General features: G+C 44.6%; 1 protein-coding gene across 1 annotated transcript in view; it reads left to right on the top strand.

The window, feature by feature from the left end:
• NDUFA9 (NADH:ubiquinone oxidoreductase subunit A9) overlaps nt 1–22,481 on the top strand; it is a 184,134-nt gene that overhangs the window by 99,093 nt on the left and 62,560 nt on the right. Inside the window, exons 5-8 of the mRNA XM_086921297.1 lie at nt 2,737–2,878; nt 5,012–5,114; nt 20,811–20,878; nt 20,964–21,040. Coding sequence (XP_086777423.1) covers nt 2,737–2,878; nt 5,012–5,114; nt 20,811–20,878; nt 20,964–21,040 — 390 coding nt within the window. The remainder of the gene's footprint in view (nt 1–2,736; nt 2,879–5,011; nt 5,115–20,810; nt 20,879–20,963; nt 21,041–22,481) is intronic.

Here is a 22,481-nt window from a genome sequence, read left to right as displayed (position 1 = left end):
TATCAGAAAGAGCCTCAATCTGTCATCGACAATGTCTAAACTAGTACAGCGATGATCAACATTTAGTTTGTAGAGTAGGATAAACAGTGCTTAAACACAAGGATTGTTGTGATTGTGAATAGAACCCACGGGGTGTTCATAGGATACCCATCAAAGTATTGTATGATCAATTTTATCATCTGGTCATCCAACAAAGGTAATAAGTCTCTTGATCATTGAGGCCATATTGTTACCCTGTAACAGAGCGGGGTCACTGCTCACAAGCACTTTCTGACCAAGTGATATTGAGCTGATGGGTAAAAGTCTAGTGCAAGTAAATCATAAATGTGGTGAATTAAGATAGGATAGAGGACAAAAAGAGGGGCAATTTTATTAAGAATATGACCTCTTCCTGGTTAAAAACAAGAACAATGCAAGAAAGCAGTGTTAAACAAATAACTGCGTAGGGGCCAACATGTTTCAGCCTAGATGGGGAAGACCCAAGGCTTTCTTCAGGGCCTCTGTTCGTGACGTTGCTAATGCAAAGTGAAAAAACTAGTCAAATCAAGACCAATCAAATAAGATATAAAATGAGTGAAACAATCCATAGGATACAATTGATCAGTTACATATCCTCCGTGTCAGTGGATCCTTTATTAGATCTGGAACAACACAAAATCAAACAAAACTAGTGTTAAGATAAAGAATATGCTACTCACTCCTCACTCTGTAGAATAGAAATAACACTCACCCAGCATGACAGGCGAATAGACCTCACCTCACCTCACCTAGACTCAGACTCAGGAATAACGAGGCCACGCTCTAGGAAGATAAGGATACATATGCTTAATGCAAGTGGGTGAAAAAACTAGTTCCACTCCCCTATGCACTCATCAAAATAACATTATTGTTGTCCTTACTCCTAGTCTCTTTACCATACAGGTAAGGTCACTTTGCAGTAGCAATGTCACGAACAGAGGCCCTGAAGAAAGCCTTGGGTCTTCCCCATCTAGGCTGAAACATGTTGGCCCCTACGCAGTTATTTGTCTAACACTGCTTTCTTGCACTGTTCTTGTTTTTAACCAGGAAGAGGTCACATTCTTAATAAAATTGCCCCTCTTTTTGTCCTCTATCCGATCTTAATTCACCACATTTATGATTTACTTTCACTGCACTTTTACCCATCAGCTCAATATCACTTGGTCAGAAAGTGCTTGTGGGCAGTGACCCCGCTCTGTTACAGGGTAAGAATATGGTCTCAATGATCAAGAGACTTATTACCTTTGTTGGATGACCAGATGATAAAATTGATCATACAATACTTTGATGGGTATCCTATGAACACCTTGTGGGTTCTATTCACAGTCACAACAGTCCTTGTGTTTAAGCACTGTTTATCCTACTCTACAAACTAAATGTTGATCATCCCTGTACTAGTTTAGACATTGTGGATGACAGATTGATGCTCTCTCTGATATCCTCTTTGTTAGACCCCTAGGTTTCTTTGTTGTTTATATATTGCTTATGGGGGGTACAACCTAGGCATGGTCTTTAAACATCCCCTGGACCCTTTCTCCACCTGTATGTTTTGATACTGTGCAATCATGACCCAACACAGCTTCCGTGAACCTCCAGTTAACCCATGTTTCTTCCTGTCGCCTCCACCTTTTAAAATGTCCCGTAGCTGGGAGGCAACCTAAGAGCCTGTGATTCCTTATTTTGCCGTATGCTAACAATGTGCACCCTTGCACATGGGATTGAAACTAAATAACACATAGCCGTGTTGGATGGCTAATCAACATTTAAAAGTGGATCCTCTTAAACTAGCTAGTGTGAGCAACTCAATACCTAATCCAAGCTGTTCTGTGCAGAAGCTATTATGATTTGTATTAAAACACCCCAAATAAATGCCCAGGCAAATTATCCAGGGATAATTTTAGATTCCAATACACGACTCCTAAACCATAATAGATATTGTAATACACTCATTCTTGCTTACCTGATTTTGGACTGTTTAGCTTGCTGAAAAAACTAAAATATAGACTTGGTTTAGGTTTTTTTGGTTTTAATTTGCACTATAATAATGTGGTTTATTATGTATTGTTATCTATGTAGACACAAGATGTTATTAGCAAATGCCTTAAAAATGAAATCTGTGGTTTAATGTGTATTGTTATCCATGTAAACACCAGATGTTATTAGCAAATGCCTTGAAAATGCAATCCTGTAAAGCAATGTTACACTTTTTAAATATCTATGTGATAATATATAGGTTTTATCATTATGTTAGCGAAATCCATGCGTCTGGTTGGAATACACGCTACTTTCTGTAAACTTTACTTGCTAGGAAAGCTATAGCCATGCTATTTGTGATTCCCCAGATACGAGCAAACTCATTCTTGTGGCAGTGGCATCTGTCACTGCCTCTCATCTATTGAACAGATTTCAAGGACTTATCCGCCCCCTTGAAATTCTTTATCATCCTTCAGATTCTTCAGTTTGTCACACAGGTGTCTAGAACAGCACATGAGACTCCATGGGAGGCTATATCATTTAGCTTTCATGGCATAGAGATGCACCTCAACAAACTGGCTCAACCATGGGGTTGACCATTGTAGCCATCACGTTTGTGGTTGCAAGAATATTACTGTTTACGTTTGTGCCCTTTCATCCTATGATGCATTGTTTTATCACTGCTTACTACTGTAGCAATAGAAGAAAAAAAATAGAATGTAACCTGTTGTCCTTCTATTAAAGCAACTTCCGCTTTGAGGACGTGCATGTGAATATTCCCAAAGACATCGCCAAGTTAGCCAGAGAAGCCGGCATTGAGACGTTCATCCACATGTCTCACCTGAACGCAGACATGAAGAGTCCATCCAAGTACTTGAGAGCAAAAGTAAGATGGTGTCTGTAATTCATCTTTTATAATAATAGAGTTTCTGAAACGTTGTGACCGAAGGATAGTTTTAAAATGCTTGCACAATTTCTAAATGATGTCTAAAAGTGAAACATTAAATCTGAGTGCCAAATAGTGTGAAATACTTATTGATTCTAACCTTTTGAGATATCAGAATTTCATATATTTAACAGTCCTTAAAAAGGGAACTTGAGATACTCTGCTCAAAACATGGACCTCAAGAGTCAACAAAAAGGGTTAGTTTGAAAATGAACTTTGTTAAACATAAAATATGGGGGGTTTGTTTGTTCAAGCGCCTTGAGACCCTACGGGTAAGTAGTGCGCTCTATAAATGTCTTTGATTGATTGATTGATTTGCAGGTTCACCAGACGATCATTACAAACCTTAGTACCTTCCAAGGGAAGAGTAATTAGTATTCTTAAGTCATGGAATAGTTGCTTATTTAAATAGCTATATACATATTAGAGCCTTGCGTGGTCCCATATGCTGTAGACCATACGTTACCCTGTCAGTCTGCATCCTCTTGTGTAACTATTTAAACCATGATCTTGGGGAGATTAGTCTTTAGCGTTATGGGAGTGTGATTCTGAATTATCGTAATTCATCCTTTGTGAAAAGACCCTTCATTCGTTTCTGCAGAAATGTAAAGGCCATGTGAGCTTAGTGCTATAAAACCAATATTATTTCAAAGAGATCTGGTAACATATTTGACTCCCTTACTTGTCTCGGTTCATTGACATGCCACCCTTGAGTTGTGAAGCTTTGTGGATACATGTTAAGGGGCACTATAAAGCGGTTTTGTGTATCATAGCTTCCCCAAGAGTCCAGTGCACTGGCCTTTACCTGCCACTTAACATAACATGATGGGTGCAATAAAACTAAGCTAATATACCATGAAGATAGCATTTTAGAGAAGCACTGCTTCTCTGTTGTAACTTCATGGCGATTAATTAATTTGAATAGACAAACATAGACAGTCCCAAGCAGCATTGCTTGGCAATGATGTTACTTTTAATGAGACTAATTAATAGTATTACATTTCATTCTATCTAGACTAAATAGATTTGTGATATGTTCAGCTTGACACCACTTACACTTTTCTTGACACAGACATTGTTCTACCCTACTTTAGAGGTGCACCATCAACTTCAGAGTATGCTAGAGTTGTTGTGCTAATCTGCCTACATGTGCAGTGCTTTCCTTCTATGAAGATTCTCTAAGCACCTATGCTTGTTGATGATACCAAGCAGAATCATGTCTCCCTAGATTGGTTCTTCTGACTGCTTTTGCTGTGAGATGTTAGCTCAGGTGATTTTTTTTTTTTTTAGATTTTTTTTTTAGAGTGAAAGTATCTCAATCAAACAAGTGTGTTGGAGCCTAGTTTTATTTTAAACTGTGGTTGTTGTCAAGTATGTCTAAATGGCGGGCTTCAGTTCACAGGTGTTCAGTGACTGCCAGTTGCATTGCAATCTCTCATTAAGCACGGAAGAAACTAGCGGCAATAAAAATTGTTAATAACCTGTTGTAGGTTGTAAGATCATTTATCAATTTACCGTAATTTGTTTCAGCCCTTTCAGCACTAAGGTGGTTGGTAAATGCACACCTGGGTTATGGTCCTGTTTTGAATGTGACTAAAAAGCACATTATTCTGTGCTAATCGCTTTATGTACCTTATCCTCAATTTGGAGATGTGAATATGAAACAAATATTTAAATTAACATATAATGTGGTTTCTAGTGCTGTTCTATATATATGCCTCTACCCTCTGCACCAGTTTCTTATACCGCATGACCTCCTTTAGCTTCTTCTAAGATTGCCACGAAACTTTAGTAAAAACTTGCAAAAAACCCAACCCTTTGATAAATATTACATTTGATAACTTGGAAAAACACACTGAAAACATGAAACTCTAAATATGAATGATCATTATATATAGTGCACTGTCAAATAAACTTTTCTTTTCTCTGACCTGCGGTTTCTAGGCCATGACCAATGTAAAGTGAGTTATTCTGATGTTACCATAATAACTCGCAGGTTACTTTTAGTATTTGTAGTTATTTATTTAGTTTGAATCCTTTCTATCTGAATCACTTTCCCTATTTGCATTGCAGGCTGTTGGAGAGCAAGCTGTTAGGGAGGAGTTCCCAGACACCATCATTTTGAAACCATCTGAGATGTTTGGAAGAGAAGACCGGTTTTTCAATCATTTTGCAAGTATGAATCAATCATGTAGAGATGTATTTATTTACTGTTGGGTATTTGTGGAGCAGAACTGGAATGTTGTACATAAGTCACAACTACTTGAGATCCATCTGTGTGAAGAGTACACATTCTCATGAGAAGTGTAGACTGATTGATTTTGCCAAGATACCTGCTATATATTAAAGCGGTGCAACTTAGTATACCACTCATGCATGGTCAGGTAACATTTTCTGAGAATATTCAGGACGCTGTAGTATATATTGAGATTCAACACTGATGGTTGTTGTATAAACTTTTCTTTTTTTCTAAGTTGATCACATTACCCAACAGCTTCTACTGGAAGAGCATGGTTTTCAAATATTTTCTCTGCACTTCGACCTGTCCTACTTCCAGATATCGCAGATAAAGGAAATTCTGACTGTTTTGTCTTTGGAATATAATATTGCCCATACAAAGTTAACTTGCCCTCCTTTCCTACCCATGAATTGGTCTAACTTGGAAGCACAGTGACAGTTATCCTCTTTCCTAGCAATAACTTCAGCTGTGTGGGTTAGTGGAGTTTTTAATTTGTATACTTTCATAGCCCTGCAAAGCTTGTCCTTCATGTTCATTTGTCTTTCCTTCCTACGTTTTCACATTTTCCATTTAAACCGGACAGTTCATTAATCTACCTCCTTTGCTGAACTGGCAGCAACTACACCACAATCCTAGCATAGTATATGCATAGTATGCTTTAATAAGAGAAAACTAAATGCCACTCAAGGATATAATATCATTCATATTGGCGACCACAATCCCACCCATAACGTTTAACTTTGTAGCTATTTGACTTCCGGGCAGATTTTCCACATTCTTTAGAGACCCACGAATCAGATCTTTTAAATACATTATTGGGTGTAATATTTTTGTGGCTGTGTTTGATTTATGTATTAAAATAGACTTATGTTGTCCAATGCAGAAAGAGTTTGAGAAGGGAAGGACAATAGAGCCAGTTAGTTATCTGAGAATGACCTCTGTAGGAAGCTGGCTCTGTATATGGTATGCCACTAGGTGGTTATACCGTGCACAGAGTTTAGGGGTTCCCTAAAAGGGTACAGGGCTCAATTTAAACCCAAAATTGCTCTATTAGTGGTAGAGTTGTCGAGCAGCCGTAGGCTTAACACAAGGGAATAAAATTAATTTATTTCACAATATTGACCCATAATGGACACACAACTCAAAAAGGAGCCACACTGCTAGCAGGTAGGTAAATTGGTTGCAGGGGCCAAGCATCGGGGGGAAGAACCGGCACAAGGGGACCCACAAAGCAGCATCAGACATATACCACCAGTGGCACAGGAGCAGCTGGTTGCAGGGTGCAGTTTCAGCGTTGGGCGCCCAATGCTTTTCGATGAAGATACTGTTTTTGACAAAAAGGCTGCAGGAATGGCACCGGAGGTTGCAGGAGGAATGCCAGCGACAACAGAGGTAAGAAGAGAGGTCGTGGGTTTTAGGTGGAACTTCTTGATTCACACTGCAGGGGCCGTCAGGGAGGCCAGGAGATGTCAGCCAATGCCGGATTCTAGGTCAGGATCGCTGGGGAGACTTAGCTGGACAGATGAGCCACCTAGACTCGGCCCCTGGGTGTCTGGTGCAGAGTGGGCAGGAGATGCGGCTCCGCCTGGATCGGGAGTCCTTGTAGCTGAACTATTCTGGACAGGACCCATGTCCTCGAGGGATTGGGATCTTTTTCAAAGGCAGCAGTCCTCCAAGGGTTTAATTTTGCATGCATTTACAAAGGGGAAGGGGTCCCCTGGGGACCTCTTCCCATTTGCGAATGCATTACCACCTACTTGAAGAAGGTGGTAATTGAGAGTGTTTTGCGACCCTAAAACATTTGTACAAGGTTTTGAGACAAACTATTTGGAAGGGAATGCCCCTTCCAAATAGGAAGTTGCAAAACCTATTTAGCGAGTCGCTAACAAATTGCGACTCCCGAAATAGGCAATGTACATGGCCCAATAGGTTTTTGCATGCGCAAACGGGCTCACAAACCCGTTCGCGCATATAAAAACGGATCGTACATCTGGCCCCTAGTATTTTATATTGAAGAAATAGCCACTCTGTCACATGTATTTCATTTGTTTTATAGCATCTCTCATACCATTGTAGGATGTCAGAGCCCTTTATATCACACACATATAGAGACATTGAATCATACATGTAAATCGGTGTGTATATAAAATATTTATGAGTGCTTGGTCTGGGAAAGCACAAACTCAGGATTCGGAACATAACAGTGGCTAGCACTGACTTTAACATCAAAAATGTATTTCCACCCAAATAAATCTTTTTAGCAGCATCGGGATAATGAATAACTGGGACAAAACATAAGTTACTAACTGGTACCATGCAGTTTGCAAGCAGCTCTTTGATGACAGTTTATAGGTCCCTCTGCCACATTACGATTGTCACTTATGAAATGCTCAGTAACAAAAGAATCTCTGTGACAAAAGCAGTAACCACAAACCTATGCACATAAAATACTGCTTTTAAAATACATGTTACACGTTCTTTGCAGTAGGCACATTAACCCTCTGTGCTACATTAGTTAAGTCACAGCTGCCACTGAACAAAACTCTCCTCACGCTCCAGCAGGTACATTAATCACTGACTTTATCTTAACACTTTTATTGTTGCTGGGAAGCTGCTAATTATACAAGAAACTTTTCTGTGCTTTTAAAACTGTTGCCTACGGACCCCCTGGGAATTTTTTACGGACCCCAGTTTGGGAAACACTGCTGTAGAGTATGTCACCGACACAGGTTGAGCAGTGTCTGATGTACACACAAAATACAAGAGACATTTCCCACGAAGCTCACATTGCACTTACACACTTTATTCCCATTTGTTTGAAAAAAGACCTATCTAACTGTTCGGTGCTTCATTTCATGCAGGGTGCAGCAACAAGTCATAAAAGCGCAGCTCTGGTCATCACACACAGCATCAAAGCACTACTAATAGACGCAACACAACAAACACCATACACCATCCAGCTCACTCTCGGAGAAAAGTGTTATTTTCTGAAAATGAATTTCCATGCCTTACTTATCTGGGGTATAAAGTGCAATACAAGTGCAACTGCAATACAAAACAAAAGTCATGCACCCAGTGTCCTTCAAGCATAAGAAAGAAAGCCAGGAGCAGCATCAAAATGTAGTTCTAGTACGTGTTGATCAAATGGACGGGCCGGGGCCCAGTATGAATGTAGTAATGTACAGCAGGGCGGCAACGGTAGAGTTAAAAGCAGAATAAACACAATCTAAGCAAATATGCATTTTCTTTAAAGAGAGCCCAGATTGAAGAGTCAAACACACAGGCAAACACCCTGTCTTACTTCTTGGCATGCACCCTGGAAACCGCGCTGTCGTTTGTTTGGTTCACTGTAGTATAAGTGCTGGTATGAATGGACAAGAGCAGCTTCCCTCCATGGCCGCTTCTCTAGTTAGCTATTCATTTAGTTATTTTTGAAAGCTGGTCAAAGTGCCGGCGGTGTTTACGAGGAAGCAAAGTTTTTGGCTGGCCTCATTAAACACCGTGATTGTGTGGCACTTCCTTTAGCCAAAGCTACTCAATAATGGTGCTACGTCAAGTCGGCCTCAATTATCAGACTTCAGTTACACCGCAATCCATGCAACTAGGTAGCCCAGGCCTATTGGCTTTGCTAGTGCTTCTTAAACGAGGCATGTTGTGGCAGAATTCAGTACTAAGGAGTTGAATGCACGTTTCTTGCAAACATCGAGTGGGATTCCTTTGACTTGGAATCCCAATTCACGGGCTGAGCCCTGGCATCACTGAGTCCCGGTGAGTGAATGCGGACAGTGGCTATGATGCTTTTGCCCACCAGACCGCGGTAATAGAGGGGCAGGGGCAAGCTGGCATCTGCAGGCACCGACTTGACCCCATGTGAGCAGAGTCGACAACAAGGGCCTAAGGGACCGCTCTGGTCAGTGCACACTTATTTACGTTTACACTTTTGAGTTCGTAGTGACAATCAAAATCCGTCCTCCCCTGCCCCTATAGCACATGATCGGGGGAGCTTGGGTCAGTAGTGCAGGCTGGGCGTGCAGTGCGCCTCCTCTTGTCGCAGTCTGGCCAGGCCGGGCTCCCGTTAGGATGAATGGAGTTTAGCGTCCACTCCTGCGCACCTCTGTGTGCTGGAACCGGCTCCTGCCACATCCACGGCATGCCCTATCAGCAGAGCGATAGCGCCCTGGGTGTGGGCGGAGAGTGGTCTGGCGCTCTTAATGACGGTAGTGAATTAAATCAGGCAGCAGGCGGTCCCTTTTTATGTTTCGCCTATTACCATTCGCTTGCGAATGGAATGGCGAAAATTCATGGGCTCGATCGAATAGTCAAACCACTGCGGTTTCCACTGCGGTTTCTTTACAGTGCATGTGAGGTCACGTGACCACAAAAGCGGGTCACGTGACCACACACGCACGAGCATCTCCCTAATCCGCCTGCCCCCACCAGGCTCTCCCGCCCCCATCCGGCTTCCCTCCGCGCATCTGCCTATCACACTTCTCCCCTCGCACGCATTCCCGCCCCCCCACCAGGCTCTCCCGCCCCCATCCGGCCCATCTGACACCAGGCTCTCCCGCCCCCATCCGGCCCATCTGCCTATCACACTTCTCCCCTCGCACGCATTCCCGCCCCCCCACCAGGCTCTCCCGCCCCCATCCGGCCATTTGCTTTTTCGAGCCGAGCATGGCGGATCGTTTCTATTTTTCGATTCCCATCGTTTTCTCGTCATTCTATACCTTCCCGCCCCCCACCAGGCTCTCCCGTCCCCATCCGGCTTCCCTCCGCGCAGCCATCTGCCTGCCACACTTCTCCCCTATTCCCATCGTTTTCTTTATCCTCCTTTACACATTTCATCTGTTAACTCCTCTTACTCCCAGAACGTATTTCCTCTCTCCTTCCAGACTTCCTTTTCCTTCTGTTTCTCCATGGGCTGTACTCCCTCAGCTACACACACAGCGTGAAGGATGCATGGTGGTATGACAGCCACTCTAATACATGTTGTTTCAACCGCAGCGCCATTAATACAGCTATCCAGGACATGCTTACGGTACAAAACAGGTACAAAACGCACACAGAAACTAGCGTGTCCAAGTACATGCAAACACCCTTTCCATTCGAAAAGAAAATAAACAATATTTACAGTAAATGAATATGTTGCATGCAAAAACACGGCGAGGGTAACCTGACGCCGGCTCACGAGCCTTCATCAGTGTCTGTAGGGGCCGAGGCATACCTTCCCATCAGCTGGGCAGATTTTCACATGCCCTCGAGAACTCGAGAAGCGCCACTACGATGCCCTGTAATTGTGCCGCGCCGGCCTAATCTGATCATCCAGCGTGCGAAGGGTGTCCACACCAAAGCCATCTGTTGCTTCCCCCAGCGGGCTCGGCCTCACTTACTTCTCCTCCAATTTCAACAAAAGGATACATTTCTTATTAAATTTCTCTTCAAGGACTAGTGCCTGGCCCAATGGAGACATCTAGTAGCAGCACCTTTGTGAAAGACGCTTCATTCATTTTCTACATTACATTATGCATACATAATTAGCTAGAATGCTTCTTCATGGATGCGGATACTCTTACTACGTTCCTGCATGGGGGGTCGCAAAGCACTGAATTATTCCATTGAGAGTTGCACGATGATGGGAATGCTCGCTTGATGCCCCTTCGCCTCGTGAGTCACAAGAACATAGAAATGTGCCTTGCAAATCACAATGACCATAGTGAATCACAATGCACTTTTGTACCCTGAAAACCAACACTTTCCTTTGTAAAGGCAGCTTAGCTGCCCCGAGAAAGCTAGTGCATTCATATGTTTGTGTGCTGGAGTAGTGTGCTTTCAAAACTGTAATATTTTACTTTATGCCAAATCCAACACTCATTCGGAACACATTAATTAGATTCCAATTAGGGAAAGCTTTTCAAAGTTGAAAAATGACAAGAAGAAATAAAAGGAAAGTTCAGCACCACCTTTAAGGTGCCCAGAAAAACTCAAACAATACCAAAATGTACATTGATGATGGCGACAGCCCAGGTTCATCTGCTGGTGGTCAAACCTCCATTAAAGGTTTCTCACGGAGAAGGCTTGGTGCATGGGTTTGATGGCTTTATTTATGTAGAGTTACACGCATTATTACAGCTATCCAGGACATGCTTACGGTACAAAACTCACACAGAAACTAGCGTGTCCAAGTACATGCAAACACCCTTTCCATTCGAAAAGAAAATAAACAATATTTACAGTAAATGAATTGTTGCATGTAAAACAAGCAGTGGCGTTGCCAATAGGTTTCACATTTGGAAAGTTGGAGCTATTGGTTTTGTAAATGACATTTTATATTTATATATCATTATTGGCATTGTCAATAACAATATATAAAGCTCCAACTTTCCAAATGCGAAACCTATTGGCAACGCCAGTGCTTGTTGCTCACTGGCCAGTATCTGGCTGAGCAAGGACTGGTCCCCGAACACAAACATCCCGGACCTCCCCCAGCTCACTTAAATCGCCTCCGCAGATGATGGTTTTGTTGATGTGCGCCAGCAGGGTTTGAGGGCAAAAGGAGGACAAAGAAGGGGGCTAAACTAGTGTTAAAATGTCGCCCGTTCTATAGTAATGAGGGATTAAAAACATTTTAAACTGGCAAACCAGACAGAAAAGAACAGGCAGGCACAATGACAAGGCTGAAGCAAGATGAGATGGCCGCTGCGATTGGCATAACCTTATGCGCACTTCAGAAACTTAGCGCCTTGTGTCTGGCTAAAGGCCGGCCCTGCACAGTAGTCTTTTCAGTGCCTAGATCCGTGTGCTCAAATCAGATACCGCACTCCGCACGTGCATAATTTACACATGCACCAATCCCCCGTTTGTGCCTGTGCAAATGTGCTCTTATGATTGGAAACATGGTTTGAGAATCTCCAGTACGGCATGCTAACGACTGCAAGAAAGCAGAATGGAGATCTTGAGATGGCATTACTCGCATGTGATTTTGGGTAACATAAACTGGGTGTTTTACTAGAAACTCTAAACTTATCCCAGCAGTAGAAATCCCACTAAGGATGCAATACCCCCGGAGTCCAGTAGATGGAGTCCTTGAGAAGAAAGTGAACTCTCATCTAATAAATGAGTGAATGAAAATTGCATTTCTAAAGCGAAATGTCGCTCATGATAAAGCATCCTGGCGCTACAGTTGTTCGTGATCAACCTTTTGACTTCTGTGGACCCCCCACTTACTCATCACTTGAATCCCTACTGAATCATGATTATTGGAATCCGGGGAACCCCATTGATTGGGACCCCAACCTAAGAATTGTCAATGATTTGAACCGCAAAAGAATGCACGAAAAAATTGAAAAACAAGCATTAACCAAACAAATATTCAATTGATTCATAAATGATAAAATATTTGCTATAATTGACAAAAATTATAATTGTAATCTAATCTAGAGGTTGGATTCAATCGCAGCCACTCATTGGTCATCCTTTATTTTGTTTGATGCACTTGCACTGCTAATACGAATCAATTTGAAAATAACGATTTAATTTTTAGCCTCAGATTTCACATTCCTATCAATTTACAGAACATTTAAAATTGTTCAATTTGACATTTGGCTTCTCTATTTAAATACAGTTTATTAATCTGCTAATATGTTTTAATTTTCTAAACAGTCGCGGACCCCCTGAGTAGGCTTCACGGACCCCATTGGGTCCCTGGGCCACAAGTTAAAAGCATTTCTCTTGAAGACCGCTGATTGAACAGCCAAGAAACCAGCGCAGCACCTGCTGCTTCCCATTCTTCTGTGGAGCTGCGACTTCACGTGCTTTCCTGATTATTCGAAATGTGCCAGCGGGTGCTTTTTATTGATATATGGTTTAATTTGAAGCATTACTTAGTGAACAAGATAGAAGCGTTTCTACCGAACCAGAGTGCTATTTCTTGCATTGTGATTAATAATCAAACAATGCCAGGCTGAGTGCACACGGACCACATTCACACTAGTCAACAGGAATCTCAGAGCAGTAAAGTAGGCTCATTTGACAGACCTGCTTCCGCAGCATAAAACTGGTAAAAATGCACTCTTAAAGACATAAGTAACAACGCTTTCACACACACTTAATCATTGTAGTTCAAACAGAACAGAAAAAAACATTCTCTGTGCTGAGTAGTGTCAGTGATTGCTGTGATATTTCAAACGTTCCCATCCAAATCATTTGTGTAAAAATGTAAGTCTTGGAGAATATACTTCCAGTGTTTGTCAAAAGAAATTCATGAAAAGTGTCCAAGTTATGTGGAATTCTTGTTTAGCAAGCCTGCACAAGTGTTCTGTGGCCCAGCATGCAGTTTACAAATGTGCTCTCTCCACCCGTGCATGCTTGTTTGACAAGGAGTGTACTACTGTATTATATTGACTACCTTTCCGGAAAGCTATACAACGATGGAGCTCTGTAATTGGTGTACATTTTTACACCTCCCTCTTGAACATAGCCAAGTAAGTAATTTTATAAATTCCGAGGCCTTGCCCTACCGCATCATGCTGTAGTGATATAAGGAGCAGAGGTGGTCGCCTTTTTCTGGAAGACGGACTCTTGCCATTGCTAAAACTTAACATAGTGAGCCCTACATTCTTCCACTATGTTGTGTACTAAAATGAAAATTACTGGGCAAATACTGGACCAACTCGTTGAGTCCTGGACAGTTCTGAATCAATTTCAGTATCTGAAAGAGACACGTTAGTGATATATTCCTTACCTTAGAATATCCCCAGGAGTCAGACTGGATCCAGAAAGTTTTTCGTCCGCAGTATCCCTGTGCGTCTGTAGGTGGCGTTGTGCGGCTCTGCGTCCGTCGCTGGCGTCGTAAGCGCCGAGATGATGTCACGGAGACTACTTAGGCGTCACCCATGTGCACTGACATCAGTTCTTTCTTTTTCTGCGCCAGCAAGCGCAGATCCGGTTAGACCACGTACCCTAGTCACTTTTTGACTAACTTTTTTTTAGACTTTTGTCTCTACTTCTTTTTGAGTCTTTGACTCCTGGTGCAACGTAGGGATGCCTGGGTTTACATCATGCGAGATCTGCCGCCGCACGATGTTGGTAGCCGACCCCCATGGCGTCTGTCTCTACTGTCTGGAGTGCGACCATGACTCAAGGTCAGATTTCCAACTGTCAGGCCATGGCTCCTAAAGCTTTGCGGGAGCGGTCCCGAAAGCTGCTGGAGGCTCGGCAGTCGTCTCCGCGCCATTCGAGGTCCAGGGGTCGCTCAAGGGACCGACCGCAGAGCCATCATCATCGCTCCTCTGGGTCCAAGTATTCACCCTCGGAATCGGGTAAGAGACATCACAAGAAAAAGTAGAAGAAGCATGTACTCTCTTCGACCTCCCCCCATCTGTCTCCGGACGCAGACAAGGGGGCCAGGGGGCTCCGTTGGAGCCTGAGAGTTGCGCGGTCTAACCGGGTCCGTCAGGGACTCGAACTCGGGTGCAAGAGCTCCTTGCCGCCATGGACCGCCTTTATAGGCCTAGGGCTCCCGCCAGCGCGCCTTCGGGCCTCGCGGTCCCTAGTGAGGGCCCTTGCTTGCCACCCGCTCCGCTGCCGGCAGCAGCACCGGCCCCGGCGTCGCAAGGTCCACCGCAGGCGGCTCCGGCCCTGGTGCTGCAGGGTCCTCCGCTGGCGGCTCCAGCCCCGGCGACGCAATGGGATCCCTTTGTCCCACCTCCACCCTTGCCAGAGTTTCCAGGCAATTTTGCCGAGGCTTGGGATCCTAATTGGAACACGGAGCCGTCCCAGGGTTCGTCCCTGGCGCCGTTCCCGGCGCCGTTGGAGCATTTGTTTTCCCCTGTGCCTCCTTCACCGCTGCAGCGTGTGCCTCGGTCCGTGAAGGAGGGGTATCACTGGGAGGGGTCGGTGGACCCTCTTGCACGGCAGTGGGGGGGGGGGGGTCCAAACATGAGTGGGCTGAGGACTCTGAGGATGCAGGTGGCCTTGACCTCTTCTCTGAGCCTGGGCTTGTGTCTCCTCCCGCTGTCATGGAGGAAGGCGCCACTTACACTGTGGTCCTCTGTAGAGCAGCTGAGGCTCTTGACCTTGATCTGCCTACTGTTACCCCTTATACAAACCTCCTTACTGAAGTGCTTCAGCCGGTGGCAAATTCTATGGAACCTCTGCTTCTGTTCAATGAGGCCTTGACTGATGTTTTGATGGGCACCTAGTCTAAACCAGCCACAGGGGTTCCTGTGGATAAAAACGTGGCCAGGCGTCACCGCCCGGCACCGGGTGACCCTGCCTTTTAAACGAATCATCCGACCCCAGAGAGCTTGGTCAATCAGGCCTCCTCTTCCCAAAGTGCATTCCCTACCGCCCTCTGGATAAGGAATCGAAAAAGCTGGAGCAGTTTAGTAAAAAGTTGTTTTCCTCTGCCAGCCTAGGTCTGCGGTTGGTCAACACCGCATGCCTCTTGGACCGCTACTCTAACGCTGTGTGGGACACGGTGGCGCAAACTTTGCCCCAGTGCCCGGAGGAGGTTCAGGCTGTACTTTCCCAAGCTGTTGCGGAGGGGATGGATGCAGCGAAGTTTGCCATTCGGTGTGGGCTGGACACCGCAGACTTTGCGGAGAGCCATCTCCACGACAGTGGCCTTCCGTCGCCGTGCCTGGCTGCGGTCCACGGGTTTTTCGGGGCATGTCCAAAGTTCCCTCATGGACATTCCTTTTGATGGTGCTCACCTGTTTGGCGATAAGGCAGACTGGAGCGTTTCAAGGACTCTCGGGCTACAGCCAAGTCGTTGGGTCTCTCTACCACACGCCCGGTCACGTCTACCTTTCGTTCCTTTCGTGGCCACGGAAAGGGCTTCCCTGCACGTTCTTTCAGCCGGAAGCCTGTGCAGAACCAACCTCAGCACGGCCGCGGGCCTGGTGGCCGCCGTGGCAGCACAGGGGGCTAGCGTGCGAGTCAGTCTACATCTGCTCCCACAGCATCCGCCTCAAAGCCTTCCTAGTCCAAGCTTTGGGGTGCACCACACGCCGGTGGGCGGCAGTATTCAACATCGCCTCCCTCACTGGTGTTTTGTCAATTCGGACATGTGAGTGCTGCAGATCGTCCAAATGGGCTACTCCCTCCCCTTCGAGTCTGCCCCTTAGGCCATGCCACCTCAGTTCCACCGCATGTCAGGGGACCACTTTGCGATTCTCCAACAGGAAGTTACGGCCCTCCTGGCCAAGGGGGCCATCGAACGCGTTCCTGGACCAGAAGTAGGACGTGGTCATTATTCCCACTACTTTCTGGTCCCCAAGAAGGAAAATGGGGGCCTGCGCCCCATCTTGGACCTCATGAACGTCAATCGTTCCTCGAGGAAGGAGAAGTTCAGGATGTTGACTCTGGCTCAGGTCTTGGCTGCCCTCGACCCTTGAGACTGGATGGTAGCGTTGGACTTGCAGGACTTGGGAGAGGCGGAGATCCGAGGCCTCTGGGCTCCGGCAGAGTCCCGACTCCTTATCAATCTTCTGGAGCTTCGGGCGATCCGACTTGCACTGAAGGCATTCCTTCCCTCGGTCGGGGGAAGTGTAGTGCAGGTGTTCACGACAACACCACCGCCATGTGGTATTGCAACAAACAGGGTGGGGTCGCGGAGCCTATGTCAGAAGGCTCTTCGCCTCTGAACATGGCTGGAACATTATGGCATTATCTTGGTGGTTCAACCTCTGGCAGGTTCTCTGATCGCCAGGGCAGACTAACTCAGCCGCCGGTGCTTGATGGATCACGAATGGCGTCTGAACTCGGATGTGGCGCAAGGTCTCTTTCTGCAGTAGGGAGCGCCTTAGTTAGATCTCTGCGCCACCGAAGAGAATGCACAATGTCATTAATTCTGCGCGTTGGAATTTCCAAGGCGGCACTCGCTCTGCGACGCTTTTCGTCGTGAGTGGAGCTGCGGTCTGTTGTTCGCCTTTCCGCCTATACCACTTCTGCCCAGAGTGCTGAAGAATATTCGGTGCGACCGGGCCCAAGTCATCCTTGTGGCTCCGGATTGGGCACGAAGATACTGGTATCCCGAGCTACTCAGCATGGCGATCGATCCCCTGATCCGACTGCCTCTTCGGGAGGATTTCCTATCACGGCAGCAGGGGACGGTTCTCCACCCGAACCTGTCCAGCCTCCACCTCCATGCGTGGAGATTGAGAGGCGACAGTTGACAGCTTTTGATCTTCCTTCCAAAGTCTGTGATGTCATTCTGGCAGCCAGGTGTCCCTCCACTGAGACGGTATATGCATGCAGGTAGAACAAATTTGTGACATGGTGCACAGCAAAGGCTGTGGATCCCCTTTCTGCCCCTCTTACTGAGGTCCTTCAGTTCCTACTATCCTTGGCCCAGCAGGGCTCTGCTCCGGGCACTATCAAAGGTTTATCTTCCGTCCATCTCCGCCTTTCAACGGCTTCCAGATCAGTCTATCTTTAAGTCCCAGGTTGTTCACCGTTTCCTGAGAGGCATTACACACACGTTTCCTCCCATGCCTTTCATAATACCTCAGTGGGACTTAAATATTGTCTTGAGCTATCTGATGTGCGCTCCCTTTGAGCCCCTTCATAACTGTCCTTTACGTCTTCTCACTCTAAAGACGGCTTTCCTGGTAGCTATCACCTCTGTCAGAAGAGTGTGTGAGCTCCAGGCTCTTTCTTCTAAACCTCCTTTCCTTTCTGTTCATCCGGACAAGGTGGTTTAAAGGACCCGTCCTTTTTTGCCAAAGGTTGTCACGCCCTTCCACATTGGGCAGACCATCACTTTGCCCACCTTCTTTCCGCCTCCTTCAAAAGAGGAAGAGAGGCTCCACCGGCGGGCCCAAAACGAGCGCTCTTCTTCTATCTGAAGAGCACACAACAGTTCGGGTGGATGAACAGCTCTTTTTTGGCTATGTGGGTGCCAAAAAAGTTCGGGCCGTGCACAAAAGGACCATCTCTCGGTGGGTCATTCTGTGCATCAAAGCATGTTACTCGTTGGCTAAGAAGGAGCCTCCTGTGGGGCTGGGTGCTCATTCTACCAGGGCAACGGCAGCCACTACTTCCTTGGGACGTGGCATTCCCTTGCAGGACATTTGTGAGGCACCTACGTGGGCATCGCTGCACTCGTTTGCCAAGCATTACTGCCTTGATAGTCAAGTCTGGAGAGACAGCTTCTTTGGCCGTTCTGTTCTCCGTGACTTTCTGGTGTAATCTTATTCGCAGACCCACCACCGGGGTTGGTATTGCACGGGTATCTATTCTAAGGTAAGAAATCTATCACTAATGTGTCTCATTCAGATGCACAAGTTAGTACTTGTGTAACGATATATCTGTATCAGACATTAGTTTGTGATAGATTCCTTACCGCCCCTCCCATCCTCCCCGTTCTGCGAACTGATTTCTAGGGTTAAGGTCATCCCTTTCAGGGCCCTAGTTTCATGACTCCAGTGGTCAGTTTCTTCCATGGCTCTGCGTTCCTGGAATGGAAAGTCGTGTACAGAACGGACGTCAGCGCACATGGGTGGCACCTTAGTAGTCTCCGTGACGTCATCTTGGTGCTTACGACGCCATCGACTGACGCGGAGGTGCACAACGCCACCTACCGAAGCGCAGGGGTACTGCTGACGAAAAACTTTCCGGATGCAGTCTGACGCCTGGGGATATTCTAAGGGAAGGAATCTATCACTAGCTAATGTCTCTTACAGATATATCGTTACACAAGTAGTAACTTGTGCATCATGGAAGGAATATGTATTAATCTAAAGTTTAAAGTTGACCTCATTGCGTTAGCCTTTCTTTAAATCACATTTTAAACATCCTAGTATACGGTATATTGTTGATTATTTTTAGGCAGAGATGTATCTTTTTAAATTCATTGTAAGGGAGAATGCAAATCATATGGCTGCCTCAGTCTAGACATAGAGAAATATAACTTAGGTTGCAACCTTGTATTGCATTTTTATTGAGTTGTGTGGTATTTAGTTTTGCTGTGTGATTAAAGTGCTTTTATTTACAAAAAAGAATGGTACTGGACTAGGTGAAATGTTACTGTGTCGGTCAAGTTCTGGGCTCTTGTCCCCCCATCAGACCTCTCTTAGTAGCCGTGGACTGCTCAAAGTCACTACTCTGAGAGTAACGTGCAGAGAGGATTGTAGTGGCCCAGTTTGCAGAACCTTAGTAGGACAGACCCTGGCATACCAGTGACCCAGAGCCACCACATTTGGGCCTATTAGCCCTTGTCCGCCCTGTGGCCTCCCCGGATGGGGCTAACAGCAAGTTATTACTATTATATGTTGCAGCAACCTGGCATTCAACTGATTTTACTCTATTCTGCTAATATGTATTCTCAAAGGATGTACAAACAACAACAAAATAGATGCACCAGGTGTGGCCTAGCAATGTTGTTAAGATCCCATTGTCAGTAGCAGTTTGAAATAGTGTCCATTGATTTTTACTCTCTCTAGGAATTAGTCTTAAATATAACTCTAAGGACAACTGCTATCCATACACAAATTCTGCTGTGTAGTCTTTATTAACTCTCCTCGATATTAATATGATGATCAAGTAAAAAAAGTATTTTGTTCTATCGCTGCGATCACTGTGAAATATGATGTAGTTATTATATTGACCATTGGGGATCTAAATGTTAAAATTCCTACTAAATAAGTGAGGCCTATATGTGATGAGGACCCACGCAAGAAGAGTTATTAGGAAAGCTGTCAATAAGTTGACCCTCAACTCAGTACTCTAAAATCACCTTAATGCTACTCAATTAAAAGTATGCACTGTACAATAGTAATAAGCTACCCAAAAAAGATACACAATATAAACGAAATAGCAAACACTCTTAGCGAATGTAACATAGAGTAGAACATGTGAAATATAAGCAGGAATTATATTACTGACGTGGATTACCTCAACGTTTTTTACATTTTTTTGTTAAGAAATTGATCAGTGTTTTTGCCATGTAAATTTAAGGACATGCTTCTAGGGCCCAGTAGTGAGGCTTTTCAATATGCTGTCAAGGCCAGGTGTAGTTTGTGCAATTCCAGCTGTGTTTTCAGTCAGTGTTTTGTAGTAGAATGAACTGTCTTGATCCAAACATTTGAGCATTTCTGCCCGAGAAAGCAGAGGTTGTATTTATATTGTTTCATAAGGCGACTGTGGGAAGGCGTACCTTGTGATAACTGATGCAGCATGTGAAGAATCCCAAGGGATTTCTTAGTCCTCTGTGTGAAGAGACATGAGAAAACACTAAAGAAATAACAGTATTATGTGCAGAAAAAAAATGAATATATGAGCAAGAGTTACACTATTATGGTATATGAAACCAAAGAACTGCAGATGCTACATTATTATTATGAGTAACATAAGTCAATAAAATAACATCAGCTATGCAATTGATAACTATAGGCCCTCAGGCTGCAAGTGAATGGATGACAGGTGGAGGGTGGCCACCTTTGCAAAACATCATGTGGTTACTCTGATGTGATTTTTTACTTTTTTGCCTTAGTTTGTTTGTTGCCTTTAAAAACTCAGAGAAACAAAGATACCTCTTTGTGATGAAATACGCATTTCTCTTGGCTATTTTCAAAGCATTCAGTTATTCAACATTTTCAGACATGTTAAACCTTATCTTCTTTTTCTCCATAGATATGCGGTGGTTTGGTGGTGAACCGCTCATTTCCTTTGGTAAGAAGACTGTAAAGCAACCGATTTACGTAAGTATCTGTTTACTGTAGAGATTTTGCATTTGAGTTAAACAGTTTGTACATAACTTTTCATAAGATTTCATATTTTCTACAGGTGGTGGATGTGGCTAAAGCAATTATAAGTGCTATCAATGACCCAGATTCAAAAGGGAAAACATATGCACTGGTTGGGTAGGTCTTTATTAATATACATGTAATACTTGAAGTAGTTTTTTTTAAATCATAAATTGTTTTAACACATTATCTATTTCTTAATAGTGATAAAATTCAAGCAATAATGCGTTCCTTAAGCTAGTAAGCTCCAGAAGCAGAAGAGAGGATAAGACATAGGTAGTAAGTGGCTTCACCTTTACATGTGTGGGAACAATCAGATTTCGAGCTCCTAGCTAAATGTTGGAATTTAGTTTTTGCATTCTGGAGACTATTGGTACAAATTTTGTTGTTAGCAGCATGGTCTACACATCAGCAATCTCTGTGAAATGTGTATTACTAGTTGATGCCAATGCAGCGGATTCATCTGAACAGCCTTATCAGTTTCATGGAATTATATTCTTAGTGAATAGCCTCTTTAAGCACTGCATGCTGAGAGCTATTTAAATGGCCAATAGGATAATTTGGTTCCATGACACTCTGTGACTTGACCGTAGCCACCCAGGAAAGTCAGGAGCTTCGGATATTGAATGTAGAATGCAACCAACGCCACTGGATGAAAATTGTGTAGAAGGTCCAACTTGTAAGAAAGCAACTTAAAATGATGTTTGTTTTTCATTAATATTAGCCATTTATTTATTTATTTATTTATTTGTGTATTTTATAGAGCGCACAGCTACCCCGACGGGGCGTCCCGGCGCTGAGAACTTTGAGGGTGGAGGGCACAGGGGGATGTTATAGGGAAAACAGGTGGGTCTTCAGTGACTTACGGAATAAGATTTCAGATTGGGAAGAGCGTAGGGCCAGAGGGAGCTTGTTCCAATGCTGGGAGGCACAAACCTCAAAGGTTTTTCCGCCTGCCCGTGAGCGTTTGAAGCGTGGAGTTTCCAAGAGAAGGAGAGAGTTGGACCGTAAAGTCCTGTAGTTGGTGTACGGTCGCAAGGTGTTTTTCAAGTGGGTAGATCCCATACCCCTCGATGCTCGGTGGGCCAGCGTCATAGCTTTGAAAATACACCTTTTGGCCATTGGCAACCAATGCAATTTGCGGAGGTGGGGAGAGATATGGTGTCTGAAAGGTATTCTTTCCACTAACCGGGCGACGGCATTTTGGACCGTCTGGAGTTTTTGACATTGGCCTGCTGTGATGCCTAGGTAGAGGGCATTGGCATAATCAAGATGGGAAATGATCAGTGCCTGGATCACAGTCTTACGGCAGTCCGCTGGTAGGTAGTTGATGAGACGCTTGATGGTTCTGATCTTGCCAAAACAGGAGGCTGTCACTGTTTGAACCTGGGTATTGAAGCTGAGATGATTATCCCAGCGGACTCCAAGATTTTTTACTGAGTCTTTAGGTGTGGGGGCTTGGCTCAGATCTTCTGGCCACCATAGACTGGAGTCCAGAGGGGATGGTGAATTAAAAAACAGAACCTCCGTTTTTCCAGCATTGAGTCGAAGGGAGTTG

This window comes from Lissotriton vulgaris, chromosome 1_1 (genome assembly GCF_964263255.1).
Source record: "Lissotriton vulgaris chromosome 1_1, aLisVul1.2, whole genome shotgun sequence".
Taxonomy (NCBI): domain Eukaryota; kingdom Metazoa; phylum Chordata; class Amphibia; order Caudata; family Salamandridae; genus Lissotriton; species Lissotriton vulgaris.
Note: the sequence above shows the minus strand (reverse complement) of the source record. Positions and strands in the feature narration are given on the sequence as shown.